Source organism: Panthera onca, chromosome C2 (genome assembly GCF_046562875.1).
Source record: "Panthera onca isolate mPanOnc1 chromosome C2, mPanOnc1 haplotype 2, whole genome shotgun sequence".
Lineage (NCBI taxonomy): Eukaryota > Metazoa > Chordata > Mammalia > Carnivora > Felidae > Panthera > Panthera onca.
This window is the reverse complement of record NC_138347.1, coordinates 96,081,649-96,109,575: the sequence shown is the minus strand read 5'-3', so window position 1 is coordinate 96,109,575 and position 27,927 is coordinate 96,081,649. Positions and strand designations below refer to the sequence as shown.

The 27,927-nt window shown below is 40.7% G+C and overlaps 1 protein-coding gene across 1 annotated transcript; it reads left to right on the top strand.

Annotated features, from left to right (window-relative positions):
- The first annotated feature begins 245 nt into the window (after positions 1 to 245).
- Positions 246 to 27,927, top strand: SAMD7 (sterile alpha motif domain containing 7). Its single transcript, XM_060639189.1, has 9 exons — positions 246 to 472; positions 6,070 to 6,175; positions 8,654 to 8,780; positions 10,038 to 10,162; positions 14,123 to 14,201; positions 15,346 to 15,968; positions 16,996 to 17,117; positions 23,976 to 24,086; positions 27,223 to 27,927. Exons 2-9 carry the CDS (start codon positions 6,073 to 6,075, stop codon positions 27,388 to 27,390), a joined length of 1,458 nt encoding a protein of 485 aa, XP_060495172.1. The 5' UTR covers positions 246 to 472; positions 6,070 to 6,072; the 3' UTR covers positions 27,391 to 27,927.

The window sequence follows — 27,927 nt, the reverse complement described above, 5'->3', positions numbered from 1 at the left end:
TTTTTCCCTACTTTCAAAGGAATCTTCCCACTCAAAACCTGTTGGAAATATGAAATAGGTCATATTCCCATCAAAGAAAGCTTATCATTCTCCTAGTATTTTCCTTTTGTGTCAACCTGAAGAGCGGCATTAAGTGAATGCCCACAAAGCATCTTAGAGGCTAAGGAAGGATTAAACTAAAGGCTAAACTCTGAGACAGGTTTATATACACTGCAGTGCACTTTCCTAGGGCTTAGCGTCTTTTCGCCTATCTGTAGAGGATATCAGAGGGCAACGTTTCTGCCATGAAATAGGACTAATCAACTTAGTTGAATTCGTATTTAAGGCAAGGTGAATTAATTAAGACGGTTTCTGAAACAGTCGTCAGATGTGCTTTTAAATCTGCAGCCAGAGGAGCTTCCGCAATTGAAAGAAAATCTTTGGATGGTTCTTCCACAAGCAATGTCAAAACCAAGAAGACTTCAGAGAGGATGTAAGTATATATATCTACCCTTAATGAGTCCAAACTAAGGCTAGTTACTTTTAATAAAATGTTTGCACATATAAAATAAATGGACACTTTTATCTTAAAAGGAAGGCAGGTCTACGTGGATCGAGTGCACAATGGAGAAGTAAGGAAATCATCTTGTATAAATACCATCAACAGCATTCCTGCCAAAATCGCTGGGTACATTATAAAAATAAAACACATTAGACTTTGGAAAAATGAATTTTTATAAAGAAAGGCTTAGATTTATCTATAAATTTGGTTGGCTCCCTTATTGCTAACAACATGTTAGCTAATAAATTCTTATTTGGCTGAAACTACTGAAGAGTCACTAATGATATACTGCTCATGTCAAATAAATAAATACTATCTGTCACACCTTAGTTTTATTTTAAGTAAAAGTAAAAGGAAATTTATTTAAAATAAAGTCAGCTCAAAGTTGTATATCAATTTATCAAGTGTTTTCTCATCTTCAAATAGATTAAGTACCTGCCTCTGTGTGTTGCTCCTATACATTTACTATGCGTTATTCTTCTAATGGCCTTTTGTTACTGCAGATAACTATATTCCAAAAAGAATTACGAAGTGTGGACTATAAAATGTCAGAGTAGAAACTTTGAGGAAAAAAAACATTGAGGAACAGTCAATGATAATCATGAAAAAAACCCTATGTTAATTATTTCTTAACTCATTCTTTCTAACAATCTCACTAAAATATCTAAAATTCAGTTCAGTTATACGGGTACTACTAGATGTCACTTTGACCTACGTACAAATTTATATACAATGGGTTTTGCTTCACGATCTTTTGGAGAAAGTGAACGTAATTTATTCAAATTATAGCAGTGCATAAGTTATATTGAATTCAAGTAGTGAAGATATTACATAATCTCTACTTGCTTAATGATGAAAAGGTTTAGTCTTTTTCATTACAGTATTTGCAAATGTGTCTAGAACTTTACATCTCAAGTAAGCATAGGCGGCTCTAATGACAACGAGCTTCCAGAATGAAAAGAAGTGAGAGGTGAGGGAAGCATGCACACACCATATGCCTTCACCAACACTTTCCAGGGTTCGCATTGTGACGCAATGCATTTAGAACGGTGCTTTAATACAGTATATGCCTTTAGTAAAAGTGAAATATATTTCAGGGCCACTGCCAAGTGCTTCGGTACTAACTGCCTTTGTGGACAGTAATGCTTACTACTACAGTGATACCTCATTTCATTTATATTGTGCTTGTATATGCTTATTGTTATTTAAAACAAAAATTAAGTCTAGCTGACCTCCAAAGTGGGCTGTTAGTGACACAACTCAAGCCAGTAGAAAAGAAGCCTCTAAGTTCCTTCCCTATCCTCGGCAAGGCTGGGGAGGGGCAGGAATATGCAGAGACCCAGAGTCAAAGTCCCCTTGAGAAGAGGCTCAGAGCAGAGTCAGGAAGAGGGTGCAGATGCCCTCTGCAAAACTAGGTGGGAGGAATGTTTTGCAATTATTGGGGGACCAACTGAGAGAAGGTCAAGGAAAAGAACAAGAAGCGTGGGCTTGAAATGTCAAAATTCCCCCAAGGGGATGTTTCACAATGGAGAACTTTAATGTTCAATTTGAAATTGCTTTTGACACTGCCCCCTCCCTCCCAATCTGATTGGCCAATTCTCAGTCAAGTTGGCTACACAACACATTTGCCTTGTGTGAGTGCTTTTTTGTGGATACTGAGGGAAATGGATGGCATTCAGAGTCAATGTAGAGCAGAGAGGAAAGAACAGCTACAGGAGGTGGGCTGTCGGCCAGACTAGGAACCCTGCAAGAGCAAAAAGTCAGTGCCTGGCCACCCATGAGGATGAAATCCTTGAGGAAGAGGTGGGGTGGGGCCGATGGAGACATCAGCCACTCAGATTTTTTTTTCAATATATGAAATTTATTGTCAAATTTGTTTCCATACAACACCCAGTGCTCATCCCAAAAGGTGCCCTCCTCAGTACCCATCCCCCACCCTCCCCTCCCTCCCACCCCCCCATCAACCCTCAGTTTGTTCTCAGTTTTTAAGAGTCTCTTATGCTTTGGCTCTCTCCCACTCTAACCTATTTTTTTTCCTTCCCCTCCCCCATGGGTTTCTGTTAAGTTTCTCAGGACCCACATAAGCAGCCACTCAGATTTTAAGGAGCAATGTCTTTTGTCTTTCTTTCTGTTATAAATGGCCATGATGCACATTTGGGGTAAAGATGCTTTAAGTGTAACTATTTCTTCCACTTGAAATAGGGCTTGGATAATTTTAGAATCACCTTGTAATCTCAGGAAACTATGTATTTGGAATATCAGTACAATTATTTACATTTCACACACTGTTTTATGTAATTATTTTCTAAGCTTTTTATTATTGGATATAAAAATAAACTTTTCATACTTCTAACTATAACTGTGAAATTAGCATGATCTCTCTTCTCACCGTGAATTTTTCTGCTAGGGGTATTGATAATTAAATACTTTTGGACAATTTATTGGTCTTCCTACTTTTTTAAATGTTTTTATTTATTTTTGAGAAAGAGAGGGAGAGAGGAAGAATGCAAGTGGGGGAGGGGTAGAGAGAGAGAGGGGCACAGAGAATCCAGAGCAGGCCCTGTGCTGGGAGCAGACAACCGGATGTGGGGCTCAAACTCACCAACTGGGAGATCACGACCTAAGCCAGAGATGGCCACTTAACTATTTTTTTTTTTAATGGTCAGGCACCCCAGCCTTCCTATTTTTTTTAAAAAAATTTCCTATTTATTATTTTTCTAAACTGAAAATGTACTTAAGGAAGTGTGAATTATGCTTTAGCACTAACATGCTTTTCAGAACCTAGATTAATATAGGACACCTAGAATAGCGAATGTGTGAAGCTACTAAGGATTGTTTTATACCTTAAATAAAAGATCTCTGTAAATATCTCCCACTAGTTTTCACTTAAGAATTTATATTTTTTTTCTCAAGATTGTAGAAACATTTAATTCTACTGATCTACTCTTAGAATATACAAACTGTATTTGTAAAAACTTACAAATACAGAAGTTATTTAAAAACTAATTTATTTCAATGAGTACAATCCCAGAAGTCATGCATCATACATGCAACACAACAAATATTCCACATGTAATTGCTCAAATTCAGGCTTGGCCAAACTCAGATTGCACCGACTTTAATAAATGGTCACAGTATAGCCAATGAGAGACTGAAATGGAATCAAACTGACACCTGGCTACTATGCACCAGGCAAGCATTCAGTGAAAATCTGCTGATTTGGCAAGGGCTTTAGTTCATGAACTTCATGTCTTACTACTACTGCCCTAATCAGTTGAGACAGAATTAGCACTACCTAAATCGTCTGTGTGCTGCCTGGAGGGGTTTGTTGAGGGTAAGAGTCTGAAGATAGAGATTAAGGAATCCTCATCCTCCTAAAGTGCTGGCCATCCAGGATTAGAGCTCTGGGTCAGAGAAATCCACGCTGAATGCAAACCTAAGCACCGTTACACTCCGCACTTGGGATTACCAGACTCACTGCGTTTAAAATGGATATCCCCGTCTGCATTTTGACTCAAGAGCATTTCATCTGCCGTGCCAAAGTGACCTTGGTTCACTTCATTTGTCTAGATGTTTCTAAAATAAGAGGATACCCTGAAAATGTGAAAGTTGATACTTAAAGACTCATGGGTTGATCCTATGACTCCCCAAATGGTGAGATTATAGACACCTAGATTTGGAGCTCAAGCATCTACCTTGCTGATGAAAGGAAAGATCTGGCCAACCCCAGAATGTTGCTTTGGACGTCTCCTGATAGTATTTGCTTTGAAATATAATTTGATTTAGAGCCGGGAAACCATTCTGTGTGACTGTAGTGGTAGATGCATGGCATTCTACGTTTCTCAAAACCCATAGAATGTACCACGCTAAAAGTAGGCACACAAGTAAACTGTGCACTTTGGATGATAGTGACATGTAGGTATAGGTTTACTGATGTGCCACATTCACAAATGTACCGCTCTGGTGCCAGACATTGATAGTGAGGAAGGCTATGCATGTGGGGCAGAGGGAGATATATGGGAGCTCTTTGTACTATCTACTCAATTTTGCTGTGAACCTAAAACTGCTCTAAAAATAAAGTCTATTAAAAAATAGACTGCTGGGGCGCCTGGGTGGCGCAGTCGGTTAAGCGTCCGACTTCAGCCAGGTCACGATCTCGCGGTCCGTGAGTTCGAGCCCCGCGTCAGGCTCTGGGCTGATGGCTCGGAGCCTGGAGCCTGTTTCCGATTCTGTGTCTCCCTCTCTCTCTGCCCCTCCCCCGTTCATGCTCTGTCTCTCTCTGTCCCAAAAAAATAAATAAAAAACGTTGAAAAAAAAAAAATTTAAAAAAAAAAAAATAGACTGCATAAAAATTTGGCACATTCAAAATATAACAACAGAACACAAAAAGGGTATCTTGGTCCATTCAGGTTGCTATAACAGAATACTGTAGTCTGGGTGGCCTATAAATGCAGAAATCTATTTCTTACAATTCTGGAGGCAGAGAGTCCAGGGTGAAGGCGCCAGCAGATCGGCAGATGCAGTCTGCAAACCAGATACAGTCCAGTGAGGACCTGCTTCCTGGTTCACAAATGACCACTTTCTTGCTGTGCCCTCACATGTCAGAAGGGGTGAGGGAGCTCTCTGGTAACTCTTTTCTTTCTTTCTGTCTTTTTTTTCTTTTTTTTTCTTTCTAAACTTTATGTATTTTGAGAAAGAGAGAAGGGGAGGGGCAGAGAGAGAGGGAGAGAGACAGAGAATCCCACATGGGCTCTGCACCATCAGCACAGAGCACAACATGGGGCTCAAACCCACGAACCATGAGTTCATGACCTGAGCCGAAACTAGGCACCCCTCTCTAGTGTCTCTTTCCTAAGGACACTAATCCCATTCGTGAGGGGGTAGACCCCCTCGTGATGTAAACACTTCCCCAAATATTTACCTCCTAATACCATCATATTGGGTATTCAACATATGAATGGGAGGAGGCTTAAAAATCCAGGGTATAGCACCAGGCAATTAGACTTTTAGAAGAAAATTTGGGCACCAATAGATATGATGGTGGTAAGTTAAAAAGCACTCGCTTACAAGTATAAGGATGAAAGGAAACTAGGGAAGCCAAGTGGAGCCCAAAACCGTAACACTGAGATGTGGCAGATGTCACTGACTCATCCTTCCTGGGGACCTTCATGGCGTACATAGAGATACTTCTCTAGACCTCGGAAATAAGCTTACATTTTAGGTGCAAACTTGGAGGATTGATTATTATTAAAAAATAATAAACTACTATGCCAGATGTGTAACAAAATTTTATAGATCACATTCAATCTCCTTGGCATTACAAAAAGAAAAAAAAACCGCACCCAAGAACCATAGGATCCAGAACAGTTATGTTACCAAGAAGAGTTTTAAGCAGATTTAAATTAGATCAGACTTGTCTTTGATGCTCTATTTCTTCATCTCTGTTAACCTGATAGCCTTGAGTTCCCTGCTTACTTCACTAAACACGTGACTAACAGTAAAAAAACAATCCTGCTGTGTTGTTGCAGACAATGGACCCTACAGAACCTCGTAAATGTATTCCTCTGTCTGGTGAACCTGGTACTCCGGAAGAAAGGCATCTGTGCCAGCTCTCTACTGGAATGACATTAGAAGGTAATCACCTTGCCTCAACAGCCCCAGACACTGTTGCCGCCAGTGGGGCAGAGGGAGATATATGGGAGCTCCCCGTGGCCCCCTTCCAGTTTCATCTTCAACCATGGGGAGGTCCTTCCCCATCTCAAGCACCTGCTCCTCTCAGCTTCTTGGTCTGAAGGCTCCCTCCCACACCACAGGAGTTCCTTGCATCTAGATCAGGCATAATCCAGGGGCTGTTTACCCGTCTCTTTGTCTTTCATTGGGACAAATCCTGAGGTGTGTTCCACAAGATGTCTTAGCAGCGTTGATCCCCAGTTGCCCAGAGTAGTAATCCACACATTAACTCTCCCTTTATCAGCTTTTCCTTTCCTGATTTCACTTCCCCACTCCCCCTTGTGAGCTCCTTGGGACCACTACTTGCATTCAAGTCCTTGTCTTAAGGCCTTCTTAGGGGGAATGCCAGAATAAGACAGCCTCATCTGTTTTTGGTGACTAATTTTTATGGCATTTCCCTCAGGTGACGTGTGTGAGGAAGAAGGGTGGTCCAACATCTAGGCAATCCTTGCTCTGGAGGGATTTTGCACCTCTCCCTTTCTTCCTTCTTTTTCCTCCTCCTTCCTCCTGATTCGTCTCCAGCATCACATAAAATGCAAGATAAACATTATATTTTATAATTTTAAAGATTCTATCTCATTCGTGGGTAAGTTCAAACTTCTGCCAAAGACAGTCATTTTATGACACAAATGAAAGTTCAATAACACCCAGTTGTGTCCCACATTGTTCTGTTGTGTGATGGACTAAGGGGAGGAAGGGGGCTGTGCACCAGATTGCGCACGGAGGACCTGAGATTTCAAGGCACGACAGTGTCCTTGCCAGAATTGCAAGCCCATGTCTGACATATACCCAACCTTTGTTCTTTGTTGGCATTCTCACCGTGGCTGGCAGGTACCTGGCAAATATTTTTATTTTAATCCTGACTAGTCATAGACTCTCTGAGGTCACTATCAGAGAGGAAACTATACTGACCTCACAGAAACCCAGTGAAAAGAAATCAACATAAAGAAATTTTTTAAATATATGAATGGCAAAAGCCAATGTTAGGTGAACTATGGACTATGATCACTAGGTTTCAGTCTTAAAAAGAAGCTTAAAAAGGGATTGTTTATTTAAATACCATTATATTTTTAGTTTTTGATCTATATGAGTGTATTAACTGTTTTAACAATCAAATCAAATATACATACAAGAAAGGAAAAAATGAAGATCACTACTTTGAAAAGCAGAACATTTTCTTCCCAATTTCCTAATTTTTCAAGTTTATTTCTTTATTTTGAGAGAAAGTGTGCACAAGTAGAGGAGGGGTAGAGAGAGAGGAAGAGAGAGAGAATCCCAAGCAGGCTCTGCACTGTCAATGTGGAGCCTGATGTGAGGCTCGAGCTCACCAACCACAAGATCATGACCTGAACTGAAGTCAGACACTTAACCGACTGAGCCACCCAGGGGTCCCTCCTAGTTTCCTTTTTTAAAAAACACAGTTGTAGGTATCTGGGTGCCTGGGTGGTTCAGGCAGTTAAACATCTGACTCTTGATTTTGGCTCAGGTAATGATCTCACAGTTTGTAGGATGAAGCCCCTACTTCAGGGATTCTCTCTCTCTCTCTCTCTCTCTCTCTCTCTCTCTCTCTCCGCCACTCCCCCACTAATGCGTGCATGCATGCACACTCTTGTTCTCTCTCTCAAAATAAATAAAATAAAATATTTTAAAAACCATACTTGTAGGTATCTTGAATTTTTTGAAGTGACGATGGAGGATGAAGGAAAAGCAACAATGACCTGCTTGACTAGTATTTGTTTAATATTTAAAATTACTCAAAGGACATGAATAATTAACAGGAAGATGTAAATCAAAATGTTATCCTTTTAACAACGGTCCCTATTTCTGGTCATTAGGTTCTTCAGATAAAGTTATGCATCCTGTGTTTATGTATATTTGGATACAACTTGCTCACTTGTTCTAATTAAACACAGTCCTAGTCTATATCTACTTTAACTAGATGTATTTTTAGCCACTATGACTTTCCCCTTTTCTATTTTAATCTTAACAATTAAAAAGGAAGATTTTTCTAAAGATTGAACATATGGGAAATAGACACATTTGTACCCCTGGAAATAAAAAAATCAAAATAAGTTGTAAGAAAGGAGGTTGGTATTTCTGGAATCTTGCAAGGCTGGTTTAATTTTATTATTGCTTGTAATATGGTGTGGTATTTCCTGTGAACTCATCAACGAATTCCAAGGACAAGCTGAAAATCACTAAGTTCTGCAGTTGGGTCTGGGAGCTCACAGTGAAGGGGGTTTTGTGTAACTGAAAGTTTGGTATAGCTGGTCTCCCCAGATGTTGGGGAAATACAAAAGGTGTTCGTTGTGTTCAAGAAAAATTCAAATAGTTCACTAAAAGTGTAGTTATTTGTTTACATATTTATCTGATTCTTTTTAGAACTCCATCAGTGGCGAGAGATATTGATGATAAATCCAACGATGGCCATGAATCCTTTACTGACGGCACCAGGGCAGCAGAGGATGCCACTGGTTCCTTCATCATTTGAACCTCCAACGGTGGATCGGTATTTCTTTCTGATATACTATTCTGTTCGAAGGAGAAAATGGATGACCATTAACGTTTCAAATGATGGTGACTCCAGTTTTGTTTTCTTGTCTAGTGTCACTTCCATGAACTGTGGCGCACAAATTCACATCAAGATGCTCTGCTGGCCACACGTTCAACACACTTCCCATCACTTCCCATCTGGGGCCTGCTTGACACACTCCACACATAGCTAACAAGCACTTACTATGGGACAGGCATCATACAGGTATAAACATTGATATAATCTGCAAGGACTGCCCTAACAAAATACCACAGACTGCATGGATTCAGCAACAGAATTTTATTTCTCCTAGTTCTGGAGTCTGAAAAGCCATAGATCACGGTGTCGGCAGAGTTGATTTGTGATGAGGCCTCTGTCCTTGGCTTGCAGAAAGTCGCCTTCTTGCTGTGCCCTCACCTGGCATTTTTCTCTGTGCATGCACTCCTGCTTCCTCTTCCTCTTCTTCTTCTAAGGACACCTGTCCTATCGGATCAGGGCTCCGCTGTTATGGCCACATTTAACCTTACGTACCCCATGAAAGGCCCTATCTACAAATATAGTCATAGTGGGAGTTTGGACTTCAACCTATGAATTTGGGAGGAACACAACTCACTCCATAACAGTTGAGTACCCTGGTTTTCTCATGATAGAACAATTTTTTTCTTTCAATAAAAGTGACATTATCAGTACTTAGGTTGTACACTCTGGTAGTTTCTTATTTTCCCCTCTTTAGAATATTTTGACATTCTGAGAGGAAAGTAATGTCCATTATTTTTTGTTGTTGTGGAGTGTGAACAATAAATTTTGACTTCTCGAGACCACTGAAGTTTGGCAAAACAAACAAGCTGCCCACCACATAGTCAAACACTGATCCCAGATGGCAAAACCCAAGGCAAAGTGTGTCTATTACATGAGAAAAGAATGTGGTCAGAATAGTATGTTGGTCATGGGAAATCAGAGAGCAGTATTAATTTGATTAGATTTTTTCCAGACATTTCTAAAACTTTTTTTTCTTGATGTTTCTGTTGTGTTGTCAGCTGGGTCAATCCTTCCTTAGTAGATGTTTCTCAGCACATTTCTACTGAAACCAAGAGGCTGCAGGATTTTTGCATCTTATTTTTGGAAGAGATGATAGAATCTCATCTGGCAATTAGAAAATCTCACTGCCTATGCGATGGAAAATTTGTACTGTTCCATCCTCATTTTATCTATTTTATATCTTTTTTTTCCTAGAGATTTATTGTCTTCCACTGTAGCTCCTGCTGACCCAAGACAGTTTTGTGTTCCTTCCCAATTTGGATCCTCTGTTCTACCAAATGCAAATATGCCGAACGTGCCATCCAATCATGTCTACTCAGGTATGAGCGATAGATGGTCTGTGGCACCAATGTGACCTGGATGGCTGCATTAAGTTCTGCCATCGTGCCATCGCATTTACTGCTAAGTTTGGCAAAACTGTGTGGTAGGTGTGCTTGTAAGTTCTGCACTTGCTACCTAGGTTTCAATCATGGTTCCACCACTAAGTGACCACGTGTAAGTTGCTTAATGCCTCCAACCACCAATTTACTGAGGAATAACATGAAAAGTTGCAATATCTCTATCTGTCTTATCTTACACGTGAGGAACTAAAGGGGTCATGAGGAGATGAGATCTGAGAGTTAAGGGGGCTTGGGGCTGTTTATCTCTGATAGGTCAAAGTGGAGGCTTGCCTTTTATCCTGAGTAGGAGGGGAAGCTTTTGAGGAGTTTGCACAAAGGAGTGACATGGTCTGACTTACATTTTACCAGGATGGCTCCAGCTCCTGTATTTGAGACAAACTTGATAGGATCAAAGCTCTGAAGATAAACTGATGGGAGTTAATGGGCTATCAGAAGAGCCAAAAGATTATGATGGGTTGGCTCTGGGTGGTGACAGTTGCATAGTAACATGTAGTTGGATTCTGTAATTATTTTGAAGGTAGAAATAACAGATTTTCTCACAGTTTAGATATGAGCTGTGTGAGAGAGAGGTCTTAAGGAGGATAGCAAAAATTTTGGTCTGAACAATAGGAGAGGTAGAGTTGCTGTTCACTGCTGAGGAAGAGTGTGAGAGGAACAGAGTTCTTGGGGTGGGAGAGATGTTATGGGCTCTGTTTTGCTCCTGTTACGTTTGAGGTACCTAACAGATAATCAGTGGGAGATGTCAGGAAGGCAGCTAAAGTGAAGAGAGGACTTCTGGAGACAGCTTGGAGATATAATTTTGGAAGTCATCAGCATAGATGAGACTAAATGAGATCATCTTTAGAGTGAGTGTTGATAGAGGTTAAACGGATGATATCTAGGACATACCAACAAGATCCAAAAGATGAGAAGGATCAAACAAGGGAGAAACAGGAGAAAACAGTGTGATGGGAGGAGACCCAGGAGAGCCTGGTGGCTTTGAAGGCAAGGGACGAAGTTTTAAGGAGAGAGTGAGCATCTGGGTCAAGTATGCCTCTCGTAGATGAAGTAGACGAAAACTAAGAATATATGATTAGATTTAGCTGAGTGGAGCTCATTGGTGATCTTGATAAGAGCAATCTCAGTAGAGGGCTATCAATGAAAACATGACTGGTGGGGGCTCAAGAGAGATTAAGAAGAGAGAAATTCCTCATCATATAGAAGATCAAACTGATGTATCTTATCCCCCAAAACCGTATTCATGAGTTTCTGTTTGTCCCTGCTCTCCAATTTCAACAACTCTCAATAGATAAGAACAAGTAGGAGTGAAAAGCCTGGCACAAGAAAAAATATGATTGGTGCCAGGGCCAGTGAAGACACCAGTCTGCCTGGATTTGAGCATGTTGTGCATGGATCCAGTGCAAGGGGATAGGGCGTAGAAGCCAGGGCCTGACTGAAACTGGACACACCCACTAGAGTGTTCCAAGGACCAAAAAGGTTGTCCCAAAGGCTAATCCTGGATGAAAACCCCATCTGGCATCAAGAACCCAGTAAATCTATAGCCCATGGTTACAGGCAACACATAAATAGACCAGTGAAATAGTTGCATTGCTGACTCAGAGCCCATCTTAGTGATAAAGAATCTGGAAGCTGCCAATGTTTGGATACAAGCAAGCAAATTCACCACCTGTCTCAGGGACAGAGGTCAGGTCTCCTGACTCAAGGCTGATGTGTAGGAGAGTAAGCAACGGAAAACTAGGGCCTCAGTCCTATAGAAACTGAGCTACTAAGTTAGCAAAATAGAAACCAAGACACAAATCTATTTCAAAAAATTGGGTATCAGGAAGAAAGTAGGTTATTACAGCTGGACTAGCACTAAGTTTGATGTCATCTATTTAGGAAAGAGAAAGAAACTTGGAATAGGTTTGGGGATTCCAGATTTCAGAGGGTTCTAAAATCCAGGTAATTAAAATTGTGCCCTCTAAACTGGACTTCTCATGAGAAATTTCTCAGCATTCTTTTGCAGTCAGTACCTCATGGGTTGATAGTTTCACCCATGCTGGCTCTCTAGAGAAGAATATTTTGACCCCCCACTGAGTTATAAAAAATATAATTATATTTTATTTATAATTATATTTATTTTTATGTATAATTTATCTATTTATATATATATAAATTATATATATAATTTATATATATATTATTTATAATTATATATAATCATTTATAATTATAATTATAACCAAATTATAAAAAATATAAATTTTTTTTTTAACGTTTATTTATTTTTGGGACAGAGAGAGACAGAGCATGAACGGGGGAAGGGCAGAGAGAGAGGGAGACACAGAATCGGAAGCAGGCTCCAGGCTCTGAGCCATCAGCCCAGAGCCCGACGCGGGGCTCCAACTCACGAACCGCGAGATCGTGACCTGAGCCGAAGTTGGATGCTCAACCGACTGAGCCACCCAGGCGCCCCTGAATTATAAAAAATATAAAGCGTTAGCATTAGGAGGATTTTAGAGGCCACCTCATCCAATCTCTGAATTTTACAAATGACAAATAATCTCCCTTAAAAAATATATAGCATTATTTATTTTAAGATGGGTTATTAATAGGAGTTAATGAGCTCTTCTAAGTTAGTACAAAGCATGTGCAAGAAGAAATTCTCTCATGATACTGACCCCTGTGTTAGAGAGAACAGATTTTCACATGTAAAACTACATAAAACAAGTACAATTTGTATGTCTATTATTGTTGAAGAATTCTCTGTGGACCTGTGCTGGTCTATGAAGAGGTTGTGCAAATAAATGCATAAATAGATAAACTTTTGCAGCAATTTGACAGGGTAATTCTATGTCTATTAATCTGATCATTTTTTACATTACACTTGTATTTGTCCTTGTTTTCATTTCAATTTTACAAAAGTTTGTTTTATTGTATTTTTAAAAAATTTTTTTATGTTTCTTTCTGAGACAGAGACAGAGCATGAGCGTGGGAGGGGCAGAAAGAGGGGGAAACCCAGAATCTGAAGCAGGCTCCAGGCTCCCAGCTGTTAGCACAGAGCCCAGGGTGGGGCTGGAACTCACAAACCGTGAGATCATGACCTGAGCCGAAGTTGGTCGCTCAACCAACTGAGCCACCCAGGCTGTTTTATTATATTTTTAAAAATGTTTTGGCCCATGAGGGGCAGAAATTTTAAAAGAAAAAAAAAATACTGCTTTACCATAGATGGTTTAAAAAGCATCGGTATAGACTCTAAGTGCATTAGGAGTACAGAGAAAGAAAAAAATCAATAGAGCATAAAGTTACCAGGCAAGAATAGAGCCTTGAATTCCGTAATGCTGCTGTTATTTCAAGACACTTCAGAAGATTGACACAAAGAATGTAATTTCTACCAACTTCATTGAAGGCATTTTGCAAAAAGTATCTTCCTCAGACACACCAAAAAGTCCACATAGAGAGCTTTATATCTTATCCATGAAATCATTGAATTTATTTCCAGGGGTTTTGGTGCACAAGAAGCACTTAGTTACTTTTTTTTTTTTAAAGGTCAACTGATTTCTCTTGCAGCAAAAGAAAAGAAAAATTATCAGTTTTTGCTTCAAAAGCTAGAAACAAAGAGATCCACAGTTCATTTCATTTTTTTTTTCCAAGTATGGCAGGAAAATGTCACCAATCATGAGACCCACACTTAAAGAAAAATAAAATTATCTAGTGTTTTATCATTCCATCACCAAAGTAACTCTAAGATGCTGAACAGCAATTATCTGATATTGTTTCCAACACTGTGCTCTACTGGTGGGTGGATGTTCTTTTAAATCATTGTATTTTATTTTTATTATCTTTAAATGGACATTGTTAATTTGTTTGTGGGGTGGGATGGTGGTTTTCTTTTTTAAGGTTGGGGCATTTTACCACCTGAATCCATAAAGGCAATGGCAAGAAGGAATGAAATGATTCAAAGGCAGCATACTGCCAGGTAACATAATGGTGTTGTTTTTATTTATTTTCTATTCACTTGTTCATTGGTTTTAGATGGATAGATAGATAGATAGATAGATAGATAGATAGATAATAGATAGATATAAAGATACTTTTTATATGCATTCATTATATTTGTATTTTGTGTTGTATACATATACAAACTCTAATTATATACATATTAGATAGATAGATAGATAGATAGATAGATAGATAGATACCTGATTACATACAAAAAGCACTTCAGGAATATTACAGAAAGAATTATATACAAACATATATTTAAGTTAGTTACAGATAAAAGTAAGATTAGAAATTACATAGTGAATCTATGTCTGTAGATCTTGAGAGTTTAATAATGTCTCATAATTAAAATGCCTAGTTGTGAGTCCCCTGAAATTCATATTTGCACTTCTGTTTTAAAAGACTTCAGTTCTGCCCAAATATAGGAGCTAAGCTTGCCAACCCCACTTCGGACTCTACAAGCAGAGCCCAGGCAGCCCCATGTCAGTGGCCCCAAAAGTGGACTTCAGTTGTAGCAACTAGGAGAAAGAAAAGACAGCAATAATGACTAGGGCATGGCCCCGGGGTACAAGAAGGCCTCAGACTCAGTTTTCCATCACTGAACCCTAATGAGTCCAGGTGATAACCAATAATCAAAATAAATTAAGCAAAACCCCCAACAAATCCTCCCCCACAACTCCTGCCAATTGCATTGATTTGTAACAGTTGAGACTTGCATTGACTTCCTTGAGTCCCACTAAGATTATACTTTGGGGTTTAGAAAACTCTTTCCAGAACTTTGATTTCTTCGAGGATTAATTTCTGGCAAGAAACTACCCTGTGCTATGTTATTCCCATTCCTGCGAAATTTGCCAGATCTATTAGAGGTAATGCTTTAAAGACAGGCCTTGGACTTCCATTGTGAGATTCGGCCAAACCTTTCATCCTCAGGTCTTATTCCAAACTCTCCTTCCTGGTGATTTTCAAGGGAATTCGTGTTTCCACCCAACAAACTTCTGATAAGTAGTGGGAAGACCTGGGAAAAGCAGAGGTTCCATCTCAAGGAACACAGAGAACCATTAAGATTATATTTCTAGCAGTTTTCTTGGGGTGTATAAAATATATTGTTTTGTTTTTAGGATGGAAATGGAAATGCATGCATTTTACCAGCAAAGGAGAATAGAAAAAGTGAATCCCAAGGGACTAGCAGGACCAGGGATACCATTCCTCTATAGCTCCAGCATCCCTCCTGGCCCAGCCAACTACCATGGCAGGAGCATGCTCCCTGCCAGTGACCTGCATTTTCACAGAAGCACCCTGAGAAACCTTCAGGGAACCCCCACGCTAGTGGCAGCTGGTCCACATTTTCTAGAAAGCTGGAGTCAGAAATGTCGTCGTCTCAGGAGAGGTGCTGGGAATCAGAAAGTTCTAGACAGCGATACTGAGAGCTCTAAAAGTCAAGGAGAAGAAAAAATCTTAGGCCAGACTCATGTGATTCCCTATGAAGAGGATGAATTTGCAAAAGAACCAGAAACTGAAGCTCTCAACAATCAGAAGTCAAGGGAAACCAATGAAAAGCCAGCTCTTGGCAACACCTGTGGGGAGCTCGAGCCCACCCATAAAAAACCTTGGGGAGCTCATGGTGCTCCCCTAGAAGCAAAGGCCTGGGATGGTGCAAAGGAGAAGACTTCAGAGCAAGGCTTTGCAGCCTGTGGTGAAAAGAATGGGGTTTGTCCCCCAATTCCTCGACCTTCTCTGCCAGGTGGGTGTCAGGGGCCAATGGCAGATTCTAATGAGCCACAGGTCACCACGTCCTTAAGTTATTACATAATGTACCATTCTCATCGTGTTTCCTTTTATTCTTCTTTTTCTTAATCCTATTCAGGACTATGTCTTCTTGAAGTCCCTTTATTATGTTTGTTCCAATAAGCCATATTAGTGAAACTTGTCTCTATTTATATATTGCTGTATATATTGCTGTATAGAGAATTTTCAGCTAGGAAGCTAGGAAAGCTAGGAAGGCAAGAATGAGGAAAGATGGGGAAACCTACCAGAATTTTAAATTAAATTTTTAATTTAATTTGCTATTACCTTCTTCAATACAAAATAGAGGGACTTCTTCCTTAAAAGTATGAATTCCATCTCCCCTGTATTTAAGTGCAGAAAACAATAGACAGTTAAACAAAAGCATTAACTTTCAGTGCCCATTCCTGTTACGATAACTTTTTACCTAAAAACATTAACATACTACCCTCCCAAACAAACACTGAATAGTTTCTAGAACTTCTTTTGGTAAAAACATTTTAAAACACAGGTATTTGGGGGAGGTGGTTGTAATCTCGTCACCAAACCAATTGTGTTGGTGACTTACCCTTACAAAGCGTTAATTTGCCATTTCGATGAATATGTGGCTACATTCTCATGTCACCTAGAGAGCATGATAATTCATAGAACATCATAGAACATGACAGTGTTCATCTGGAGAATGAAATCCACAGGGCATGTCTATTAGAACCTGAGAGAAAATGAAGCAGTATGGAACGTCTTTGTTTATTTACGATAATGCTGTCGTTAAAGATCCTTTAGAAGAAGGAAAGAAAGGAGATTGCTAAATTTTTCAGAAAATATCTCTCAGTATTGTTTAAGGAGCTTGCACATAGATATGAAGGGACCCTCTGTGGTAATAGAATATAAGGAAATTAATGTAACTATACATAAAACCGTGCTCTTAGTTTCCCCTTTTCCTGGAAATTGTATACCACAAAATAATTTCCTTTCCACTTTTAAAGGAGCGCACCCACTGGTTACAATTGGGGAAAATCTGTCTTTGGATGAAGATATTCAGAAATGGACCGTGAATGACGTGCACAACTTCATTAGGGGCCTTCCAGGTTGTTCAGATTATGCTCAGGTGACTGAACATTTAAGTACTTTCATAAAAATAAGACATTTTGAAATATGTTTCCTTCAACACGGGTTCTGCCAAACTTGCATTTTTCTCTCAGAGAAGTTTGCTTCTCTGAATTTGCTTCTAATCTACCCCTTGTATGTCATCGACTGACCGGGGACAGGAGCCTCTGATTGCTGAAGCTTGGGTCATGTCCCCACAGCCCATCTGCAGGGGAGGCTGGGAAAGCCAATGTGTGGCATTAGTTTCTGTTCCATCAAGATTCCTGGGAGATAGGAATTTACCCAAAATTAGGAGATTCAGAGGCTAAACATCCAAAAATATTGAGAAATGATGAGTATTTTCCCTATTCTTCCATATAGCAAACATTGGGGGGCACATACTTCTGTACCAGAAGTTTTAGGCTACTCATAATAGGTAATAGAACTCTAAAAAGAATAACAAGCCTATAGATCTGAAAAATAAGAAATTAACTACTTTCAAATTCTCTATTTATGCCAGGGCAATATGCAAAAGTGAATACACACGTATAATTCAGTCTGGTAGATAAAATACTATTTTTTTTGAATCATAATGAACCATTAGGACAGTTGGAAAGAAGACTAGCTCTCCTCATATGGGAAAACTGGTGACAAAAATAATGAGTTGGCCGGTTTTTGAAGTTTATGTCAATGCTACATTTTCATATATAAAGTTTATTTTTTCAAGTGATTTAATAACACAACTTTAAGCTGCAATTTGCTTACTAAATCTGGTGTCATTATCTTTGGTTTATATATTAAAGGAAAAAAAGGCAAGGAAAGGACATTATAATTTAACATAATTAACTGATGTTAGAAATGACTTTTTTCAGATCTTGGTTTTATGATCATTTTTTTTTTCTTCAATTTAATGCCATTAATTCTTCTACTTTTTCTTTTTTTTTTTTTTTTTGTTCTGTTTATGGGACTTATGGAAAATTAGATAGAGTAGTGGTTAAGAGCATAGCTTATGAAACTAGAAAGTACAAGTTCAAATCCTGGCTTTTCTATTATCTGGACATGTGACCTAGGACAAGCCGCCTGTCTTCTTAGTGCTGTTTTTCATCTGTAAAATGGGGATAATTATATAATTTATCCTCAAAGGATTGTGGTAAGCAGTAAAGAGGGCCTGGCACCTTATAAGTTCTTGATGAGCGTTAATTTCACCATGCTATCAGAGGCTCCTCAAGATAACGGGTTCCTTATCAGGCAAGTTGTATTCTTTCAGTTATCCACTTTGTCTTTTTGCATACTTTGTAAAAAAATTTTGTCCTGTTTTCTCCCATTCAATGAGTCTAACCTTATTATTTTCTTATTAGTCATTGACCATGGGGCAATCCCTTTTTAAATTTATCTATTCCACTTATCAAGTGCCGCACCAACTGCCAGTACAGCAAAGTTACCAAATTTTGATAACAGTCCGAAATAAGCAACAGTTGAAATCAGCAATAAGCAATGAACATGTGATTGCTGGCTTCTGGGTGGGCCGAATCTGTTTGGCCCCTCATTATTCTTCATCGGCCAGTGATCCACAGGCATGGAAGTGCCGCTTATGAGACCTGCTCTTGTAATAAATGATGCTACATGCATTTCATACTTTATCATCCCAAATGTCTTCTTGTGGGTACATAGAAGTCACATAAGCACGAATACCCCACACTTTGCTGACTCATTATCTCTCACCAACAGGATGTCAGCGCTCCTTTCCCCACCCCAAGAAATGGAACAGTTATTTCTAGGTGTTTCTCAAATGTGGTTAGGGTCAAGTTCTGCTCTTGTTTCTTCATGAGTCTATTCCCTCTCAGCTGGTGACTGATGGTGAAATCAACAGCAAGAAGAACACTGCCCTGCTAGGCATGCCCCTGCCGTGTTAGGGACAGTATTCTGTACAGAAATGGAGAGAGTCCCCTTGGATGCAATTGAGTGCAACAAGCTCAGAAGCAGCACAGCTCGGGCACAGCTGTCCCTGGAATCCTTGTCTAGTATGTCACAGCCTGGGACTAGTCAGGGTCACACCCACCATGTCTCCCACACCCACCCTGCTGTCTTCTTTCTCATCTCTGCCTTAGGTGGCCACTCAGCAACCTCCTACCAACTGCCTCCTGTAGGTATAAAAAGAAAGCCAGAAAAAAATAACCACAACTAAACCTCAAAGCTCCTATGCAAATGAATTCTTTTAAATAGAGAGAGAGAGGGTTGGTAGCTCAATTGTTCAGGGACATCCAGGAGAGCCTGTGACACATCTTGTTTGTTCTAAGTAAATGTCTCATTCAAGGAACTCAGCAGATAAAATATTCTCTCCCTAAAAGAACTGAAATTACTAAAATTATGTGTACATTTATATGGTGCTCCTGGCTTAAACTGCTGTCTTGACAAGGAAGTAGGAGGGACATGTGAGTGACACTGGCATATTCTGCAACTTTGCCTCAGGCCCAGGTTCATCCGTCAGGGCTGAGGCTTGGGTCCTCATGCAAGTCAGTCCCAGCTGCCAACCTATCTCTGTTTGAAAAAGTATCCTGGGGCACCTGGGTGGCTCAGTTGGTTGAGCATCTGATTTCAGCTCAGGTCATGATCTCACAGTTCGTGAGTTCGAGCCCAGCATCAGGCTCTATGCTTACAGCTCAGAGCCTACAGCCTGCTTCAGATTCTGTGTCTTCCTCTTTCTCTGCCCCTCCCCCACTCACACTCTGTCTCTCTCTCTCTCTCTCAAAAATAAGTAAACATTAAGAAAATTAAAAAAGAAAAGAAAAGAAAATGCATCCCTTCATTCCTCAATGGAATCCCTACAAAGGAAAGAGAAATGGGCCAAACCTTCCCACCATTAATACATTTAACTGTTTTCACCAGTACCCCTTTCTCTGAATGGCAGCAGGATTACATAGCAAAAATCCTGGATCAGAATGAGAAACCTTTTATTTTCTAAGTTCTCTACTTGGCAAGCTCAGCTTCTTGGCAACTCACTTAACCTTTTCTACACTGGTTGTCTCATTATTATAATAATGCCTACTTTTTGCTGAACATGGACTATATGCGAGTCTCTGTATCAGGCACGTCGTTTAGATTATCTTTTAAATTTAATGTATACCAATTCCATGAAGAAGATATTAACTCTATTTTTTTTTTTAAATTTTTTTTTTTTCAACGTTTTTTATTTATTTTTGGGACAGAGAGAGACAGAGCATGAACGGGGGAGGGGCAGAGAGAGAGGGAGACACAGAATCTGAAACAGGCTCCAGGCTCCGAGCCATCAGCCCAGAGCCTGACGCGGGGCTCGAACTCACAGACCGCGAGATCGTGACCTGGCTGAAGTCGGACGCTTAACCGACTGCGCCACCCAGGCGCCCCGAAGATATTAACTCTATTTTGCAGCTGAGTAAAACTGAGCATCACAGTGTCTAAGAGAGTGAGTGCTTGAAAAATGTGTATGAGACTACAAATCTCTTTCCACCACAATTACTTTACGCTGAAGATATTGGGCCATATGGTTTATAGTCAAGGGTACCTGGGCCCCTAGGTATTGTCAAAGGTGGTAAAAGGAATCCTTAATTTATTCCTAATACTTCAAAAAACATTAAGAGAAATCATACGTTTCCCCAAGATAAGGCTACAAGCCTAACCAAAGTGTCAACTTTTTCACTTTGGCCTAAGATAAGTTAGTTCATGTTAGGCATTCTATAATTTCCTTAATTAAAGTAGGAAACGAAATAATTACTTAGCAAACACAGTTTATAAATAACTAAAATCTATTAGAACAAGAATTTCCTAGTACAGAAGCTTCCCCAAAAGACTTGACTTTTCAGTCAGTCCTGAGGCATGCCCTCCAATATAGTGGACACAAGACAAATATGGTTCCCCTTGCCACTGAGCTTAAAGTCCAGAAGAGGGACACTAGTAAGGAGTTCCACATCAACGTGGAGATGCTACGAGAGAGCAGGTACAGAGCATGGTGGGCACACACGGGAGGGCCTTGTGGCTTCTTGAAGGGAGAGGCATCTGTAAGTGAGATTACTAGCTGAGGGGGGAGGGGAGGTGGAAGAGAGGCAAAGGAGAAATTTCCAAGTGAAGACCAGGAACCAGAAAGAATTTAGCACAGCTGGGATTTCGAGATAGCTTCCAGTGGCAGAGAAGGCAGTGAGAGAGGGGACAATGGCAAGATAAGAGGCTGGATGAGGGGAGGGGGTCGGGTCACAAAGAGCTGTGGAGACCCAGGGAGGGACTGTGGCTTTATCCTGGAGGCAGTGGAGGTTTTAAGCATGAGTGGCATACTTAGCTTTACATTTCAGAAAGGTCACTCAGGTTGCTCTTATGAAAATAGGTTGAGGGCAGCAAGACTAGTGGGGAAGCTCTAGATCCAGAGTGGCACCAGTGGGGTGGGTAGACAAGAACACTATGGAAAAGGCAGAACTGGCGTGATTCAGCTTGTGAGTTTAAGGTATACATTAGGGAGCCTTCAGCAGAAAGAGATATTCACTGAAGCCAAGAGAGAGACTGAGATTAATCAGGAAGACCAAAGAGCACCTGAGGCAGAAGCCTAAGGAACCCTAACCCATAAACATGGATAAAGAAATAATAGCCACACAAGTGACTGAGAAAGAAAGGCAGAGAGTACCCAGGAGGGAGAGCCTTGCAAAGGCCAGGAAAGAGCTTTTTTTTTTTTTTTTTAATGAAAAAGTAGTCAACAATGTCAAATACAGCCAGGAACACCAGGAACATCCATGCACTTGGTAGCAGTAGAGTCACCGGGGACCCAGAGACAAGCAGGTTTAGTGGCTTAGTGAGGGTAGAAGTCAGGGTCCTTGAGACTGAGGAATGACTGGACAGTAAGAACATTGAGGCAGGGAAGATCAAAACTCTTGAGAAACTGGCCTGTGAAGGGGATGAGAGGTATGGGGCTGTATCTAGAGACGGAGTGAGGAAGCGTTTGTGTAGATGCCTTATTATTGTTTGCTTAATGATGGAGACTTGGGTAAATGCCAATGGGAAGGAGCCAGCTCAAGAGGGGAGACTAACACTGAGAGAGGGGGTTATCTACTGAGTGAAGCCTGAGGTGGGAGGGGTGAGGAGATTGTCTTCAATGAAGAGATTGTCTTCAAACACTGAGAGACACTCTTCCACCATATCAGGACCAAGGGAGAAAATACAAGTTTTTAGGTTGCTGGGCAGAATTAGAGGAAGTTCTTGTCTATTGGTTTCTTTCCTTTCCTTTTCTTTCCTTCCCTTCCCTTCTCTCTTTTCCTTTTCTTTACTTTTCTTTTCTTTTAATTAGGAAGTTATATAATCTGCTGAAAATGAGGGAGGATTCTGTAAGATCTTAAGTTTGAAGAGTGTGAAGAGAGCTTGAAAATAGAAAAAAGAGAAAACTTATCAGTAAATAGAGGATTGCCGGGCAGATGGAAGCTGGAGATCATGAAATTACAGCACTACCAAATCTGCCCAGATTTTTGATTCATCTCTTTATCTGCCTGGAATCTTTGTCCACCAGTGGCCTTCCTAGTTTCCAGAAGAAAAGAAGGCACGGTGGCATCCACTACACAGGCAGAACAGATAGGGCCCCGGAAAGGCTGAATGTGACAGCATTCGCCTGCATTTCCCTCTCCTCCCCTTGCCATGCACGCAGGGCAGTGGACGGATACACTGCACCTGTCAGCGTGAGAGGTAAAATTTGTCTGCCATGGTTTCCACCCACCACACTTTACTCAGCCTATTTGGCCATTCATTGGTTTGCCCAGCAACATTTATTGCACATCTACCATATCCCAGCCACAGCATTATAGGGGCACTGGTAAACAAGACATGGGCCTGCCCTCAAGTCATAACTATTCCAGGTTGGATCTGAGTTCCAGAGACAGAATTACAATGTACTCCAAGAGTCATTAAAGAGCACAGACGTGCTACTGGATCACAGAAGAGAGAGTAACTGAAAATAAGAAACTTTATGACATTTTGTGTCATCCTCAAGCAGTCTTAATGGTTCCTTCAAAACTAAAATACCTATATATGAACAAGAATTTGGGGGGTGCCTCAGTCGGTTAAGTGACCGACTCTTTTTATTTGAGAGAGAGAGAGAATGTGTGTGTAAGTGGGGAAGGGGCAGAGAGAGAGAGAGAGAGAGAGAGAGAATTCCAAGCAGGCTCTGCACTATCAGCACAGAGCCAGATGAGCGGCTCGAACCCACGAGCCATGAGATCACGACCTGAGCTGAAATCAAGAGTCGGATGCTTAACCGACTGAGCCACCCCAGCGCCCCAAGTGACTGACTCTTGATCTTGGCTCAGGTCATGACCTCACATAGTGAGTTCGAGCTCCGAGAAGGGCTGCACACTATCAGTGCAGATCATGCTTGGGATTCAATCTATCTGTCCCTCCCCCTCTTGCATTTTCTCTCTGTCTCTCTAAATAAATAAATAAATAAGGAAAGAAAGAAAGAAAGAAAGAAAGAAAGAAAGAAAGAAAGAAAGAAAGAAGGAATGAATTGGGGGGGGGGGCACCTAGCTGGCTCAGTGGGGAGAGCATGCAAGTCTTGATCTCAAAGTCATGAGTTTGAGCCCCACATTGGGTATAGAGATTACTTAAAAAAAAATTGTTTATTTTTATTTATTTACTTATTTTATTTAAGAGAGACAAAAGGGGGGTGGGGAGAGGAGCAAAGGTAGAGAGAGAACCTTAAGCAGGTTCCACGCTCAGCATGGAGCCTGACAGGGGGCTCCATCCCACCACTGTGAGATCATGACCTGAACTGAAATCAAGAGTCGGATGCTCCACTGACTGAACCACCCAGCTGCCCCACACAGGAATTTTTTCTAAAGACATGCAAAGTTAACACCTTTTGTTTTTGATAAAGGTATTTAAAGATCATGCAATTGATGGAGAAACCTTGCCATTACTCACCGAGGAGCATCTTCGCAGCACTCTGGGATTAAAGCTAGGGCCGGCGCTCAAGATTCAGTCTCAGGTATGGTGAGTTCTCATAACCAAATATGTATTAATGGTATGAGGCTTAAGAGAAATATGTTACTTTTCTCCTGTTGTAATATGCACAATATCCACTTAACCTCTTTATTAAGCTTTGCCCCTCTGTGGGTGGGGACCTGACAGAAATGGGGAAACCTGAAAGCTTTGGGTGGGGTAGTGGTACTCATTCCTATCTATGGTTGGGAAGGCACAAAGCAGTGGTGTGCTGGTGAATGTTTAACAACTAGTTCCCTTTAAAAAACAAAATGAACGCTGACTTGTAGCATCTGTTAATTTCTGTAATGTAAATACGCCTACGATGGCTGACAAACTCCTAATGTCATGTCCCCGAATTCAGAATCGGGGAGAGAGGCGCAGCAGTGCCCCATTTTAGAGCATGTTCACCATATGGATACACATAACTGACCTCAGGAGCAGAATAATAATAATTAATAGTAAAATCGTTAGGTAAAAACAATTAAGGAGTGATCAGTTTTGAGTATTGATGACTCGAGTTTTCAATATAATGTATTTAATTGTAAATTTATATAATTTAATTTTTAACAATGCCACATTTAGCAACTGCTTTGCAAACTTCCAGAAAATGTAATGATTGGCTCTTGAGACTGGACCGAGCCAACTCCAGTTCATGACTTCTCACCATCACCACTGCTTCCTTCAGGACTAAAGCACCAGTATCTCTCCTTAGATTACTGCTTTAGCCTTCTGTTTGCCCCGCTCTGCCTTTGCCCTCCCAGAGCCTATGCACAAAACAGTTCAGGATGATCCTTCTAATACATAGGACAGACCATGTCACCCTTTGGCTCAAAAGTCTGCAATAGCTCCCCATTTCCTCCAGAGTAACTGCCCAAAGTTTATATCATTTGTGCTCCTCTCCACCCACCATTATCCTTACCTTCCTGACCTCGTCTTCTACTTACCTCCCCTCTGCTCCACACCCCCCAGTTACTGCTTTTGACCACTGGCCTCTGGATGCTGCTTAAACTTGTCGGCAAGCTCCACCTAAGGGCCGTTCCCTCTGCCTGGGATGCTCTTCCCCTGATATCCTCATGCTTTGTTCCCTCACCTCCTTCATCTTTGTTCTGCTATATCTTCTTAATGAAGCTTGCTCTGATCGCCCTATTTACAATTGTACCCAGCTCAGCATCTGTGCACACTACTGCTGTTCCTTTTCTTCTCTTCTTTTCTTCCCCAACAGCACCTATCATCTTCAATCATACAATGCAATGCATTTATTATATTCATGTTTATTGTTGATTCCCCCCCCCCAAACCCACTAGAATGTAATCTCCATGAGAGCATAGATCTTTATCTGTTTTGTTGACTAATGTATCTTTAGAGTATACAAGACTCATGATAAGTCAAAAGTTATTTGTTGAAAGAGTGAGTTTCCTAAAAGTGAAACCAAGAATCACCAACTGATTCTTCCCAGAATTTGTACAGAACTGAACCACTTTACAATACATATTTTCGCAAAGAACAATGAGACTTCAAAATGTCCTTCGAAAACCATTTTTATCTGCCAAAAAAGTTTAGGGTAAAGAAGTTCTTTATTTCTAGTGTAAATACCTTAATGTTTCCATTGGTATTCTTTTTTTTTTTTCAACTTCTTATTTTGGAATGATTTTAGGTATAGAAAAGTTGCAAAGATAATAGAGTTCACCCAGCTTTTCTTAAGGCTAACATCTTACATAATGTGGCACATTTGTCAAAACTAAGAAATTAACATTGGTACAATATGGTATTCACTTTTAAATAATTTATTTTTTTCTTTTAATTTTTTTTTTTTTTTTGTTTATTTATTTTTGAGAGACAGAGAGAGAGCACGAGCAGAGGAGGGGCAGACAGAGAGGGAGACAGAGAACCTGATGCAGGTTCCAGGCTCCAAGCTGTCAGCACAGAGCCCGACACAGGACTCAAACTCATGGACCGCAAGATCATGACCTGAGCCGAAGTTGGATGCTTAACTGACTGAGCCACCCAGGCGCCCCAACAATGTATTTTTCTTTAGTGAGGATACTATCCCTCTTGGCATTCTAATGACACTGCCTGGTTTTTTTTTTCTCAAATCTGATTTACTTTGGCTTTAATTTATCACTCTGGCACTTATTTTTTTCTGCCTTAACAACGTGGCCAGCTCTAAGCCTTTCTTTTTTCTTTTTGAATATAGTTGGCATACAGTGTTACATTCTCCAAGTCAGTCTTCATCTTGTCCTCACTTGCCATCACTGTTAGCCCCAAATCATTTTCACAAGGCTGTAGTCATTTCCTGTGCTCACACCTAATGTGTATAAGTAACTCTATGGAGCCCAAGTGAGCTCTAAAGTCCAGGCTCCATCTGCCTGCACAACAGGACAGAGCTCCCCAGAAGCTGTGGGGGAAGATCTCAATTTCCAAAATGGGAAGCAGGGGCAAAATTCCATTATAGTAAGCCCTGCTGAGAAGAAGAAAACCCACCCGGCTGACCAGAAACTTAAAAGGTGGACCTGAACAGGGCATACAAGGCATACAGGACATTACTGGAATCTGAGAACCCAGTATTATTAGAGTGGAAGAAGCTGGGTTTGAGCTATGACAATGTGAACGACGTAGAAATCCCCTGGGTCCCATGGAGGGTGAGGTTTGTGTAAGAGCCCAGCGGTTAATGCTGGGGCACCGAGGCCCAAAGCGGCAATGTTTATGTCTCAACACTAAGGCAACTTGAAGCCACCTGTGTGCTGAATCTCAGCTTAGAGCCTCAGCTTAGAGAAGTGCCAGTTGGGCATTGGTAAAGGTGGAGTGGGGTGTCTGTGGGATCTGTTGAGGGACCCTTAGGAAAGGGTGAGGTGGAGTAAACTCAGAGTGAAATGACTGTGTCACAGATGAACCATAGCAGACCCAGAGCCAGGAATTACAAAGTTACTACCACGGCGATATCCAGTTTTACAGTAATAAACGCTGGATGTTTCTGAGAGAAAGAAAAAGCCCCCACATCCTAGAACGGTGTCCCTCACAACTATCTAGATGCCCCATGCCTGAAATTACCTATCCTTCCTGCCTTCTGTGCCTAAGCAGAGGATGCTGGGTTATTGAAAGAATCTATAGACTTAATTGTTATAATCATTTTGTCTCCAAAGGTATCTCAGCAAGTGGAAAGTATGTTGTATAAGAAAAGTCTTTTACTTCCTACCCATACAAAACAACCATTTGATCAACCAGCAGATACATCCCCTCTTTTGGATTTTAATTCCTGGGGTGATACATTGGATGTCCCTTGTTCCCAGGATATAACAATTCCTAAATGAAGCGAACAAGATAGCATGAGAAATTAAAACCCTCAAGGAGCAAGAACAGTCTTAATCAGTTTTCCAAAGAGTCCAGGACATTCTGAAGGGTGTGTGAGGGTTTCCCAAGATGAGATGGAAGCTGGGAAGAAGAGAAAGCCAGCCCTCCTGGAGCCCTTAAGGAGGCCTTGTCCGAGAGCCTTCCTAATGTGACTTCAGCCCAAAGTGGCTGCAGGTGTATCCTTGGAAGCAAATGCTGAATGAAGGAGAGCATTTGCAAACACCAAAAAAGCTACAGTTGGATGATTCCATGAGGAAATCTCCTAAGAAGCCAAAAGAACCAATACTGAAAAAAAAAAAAAGAGTTCCTTATCTCCCTTCACTCATTTCCCATCCCCCAACCCAGAAAGAGACCAAGGCAATCCCATAGAGTTGAAAGATGTAGAAGAAAAAGTGGCAAAGTACAAAAATGAGAAAGAGAAGCTGACCACAAGGCCTCCACTTTTTCTCACTTCAGGCTTCCAGGCTGAAGAAGGACCAAGCCAGGGAAGAACAGAA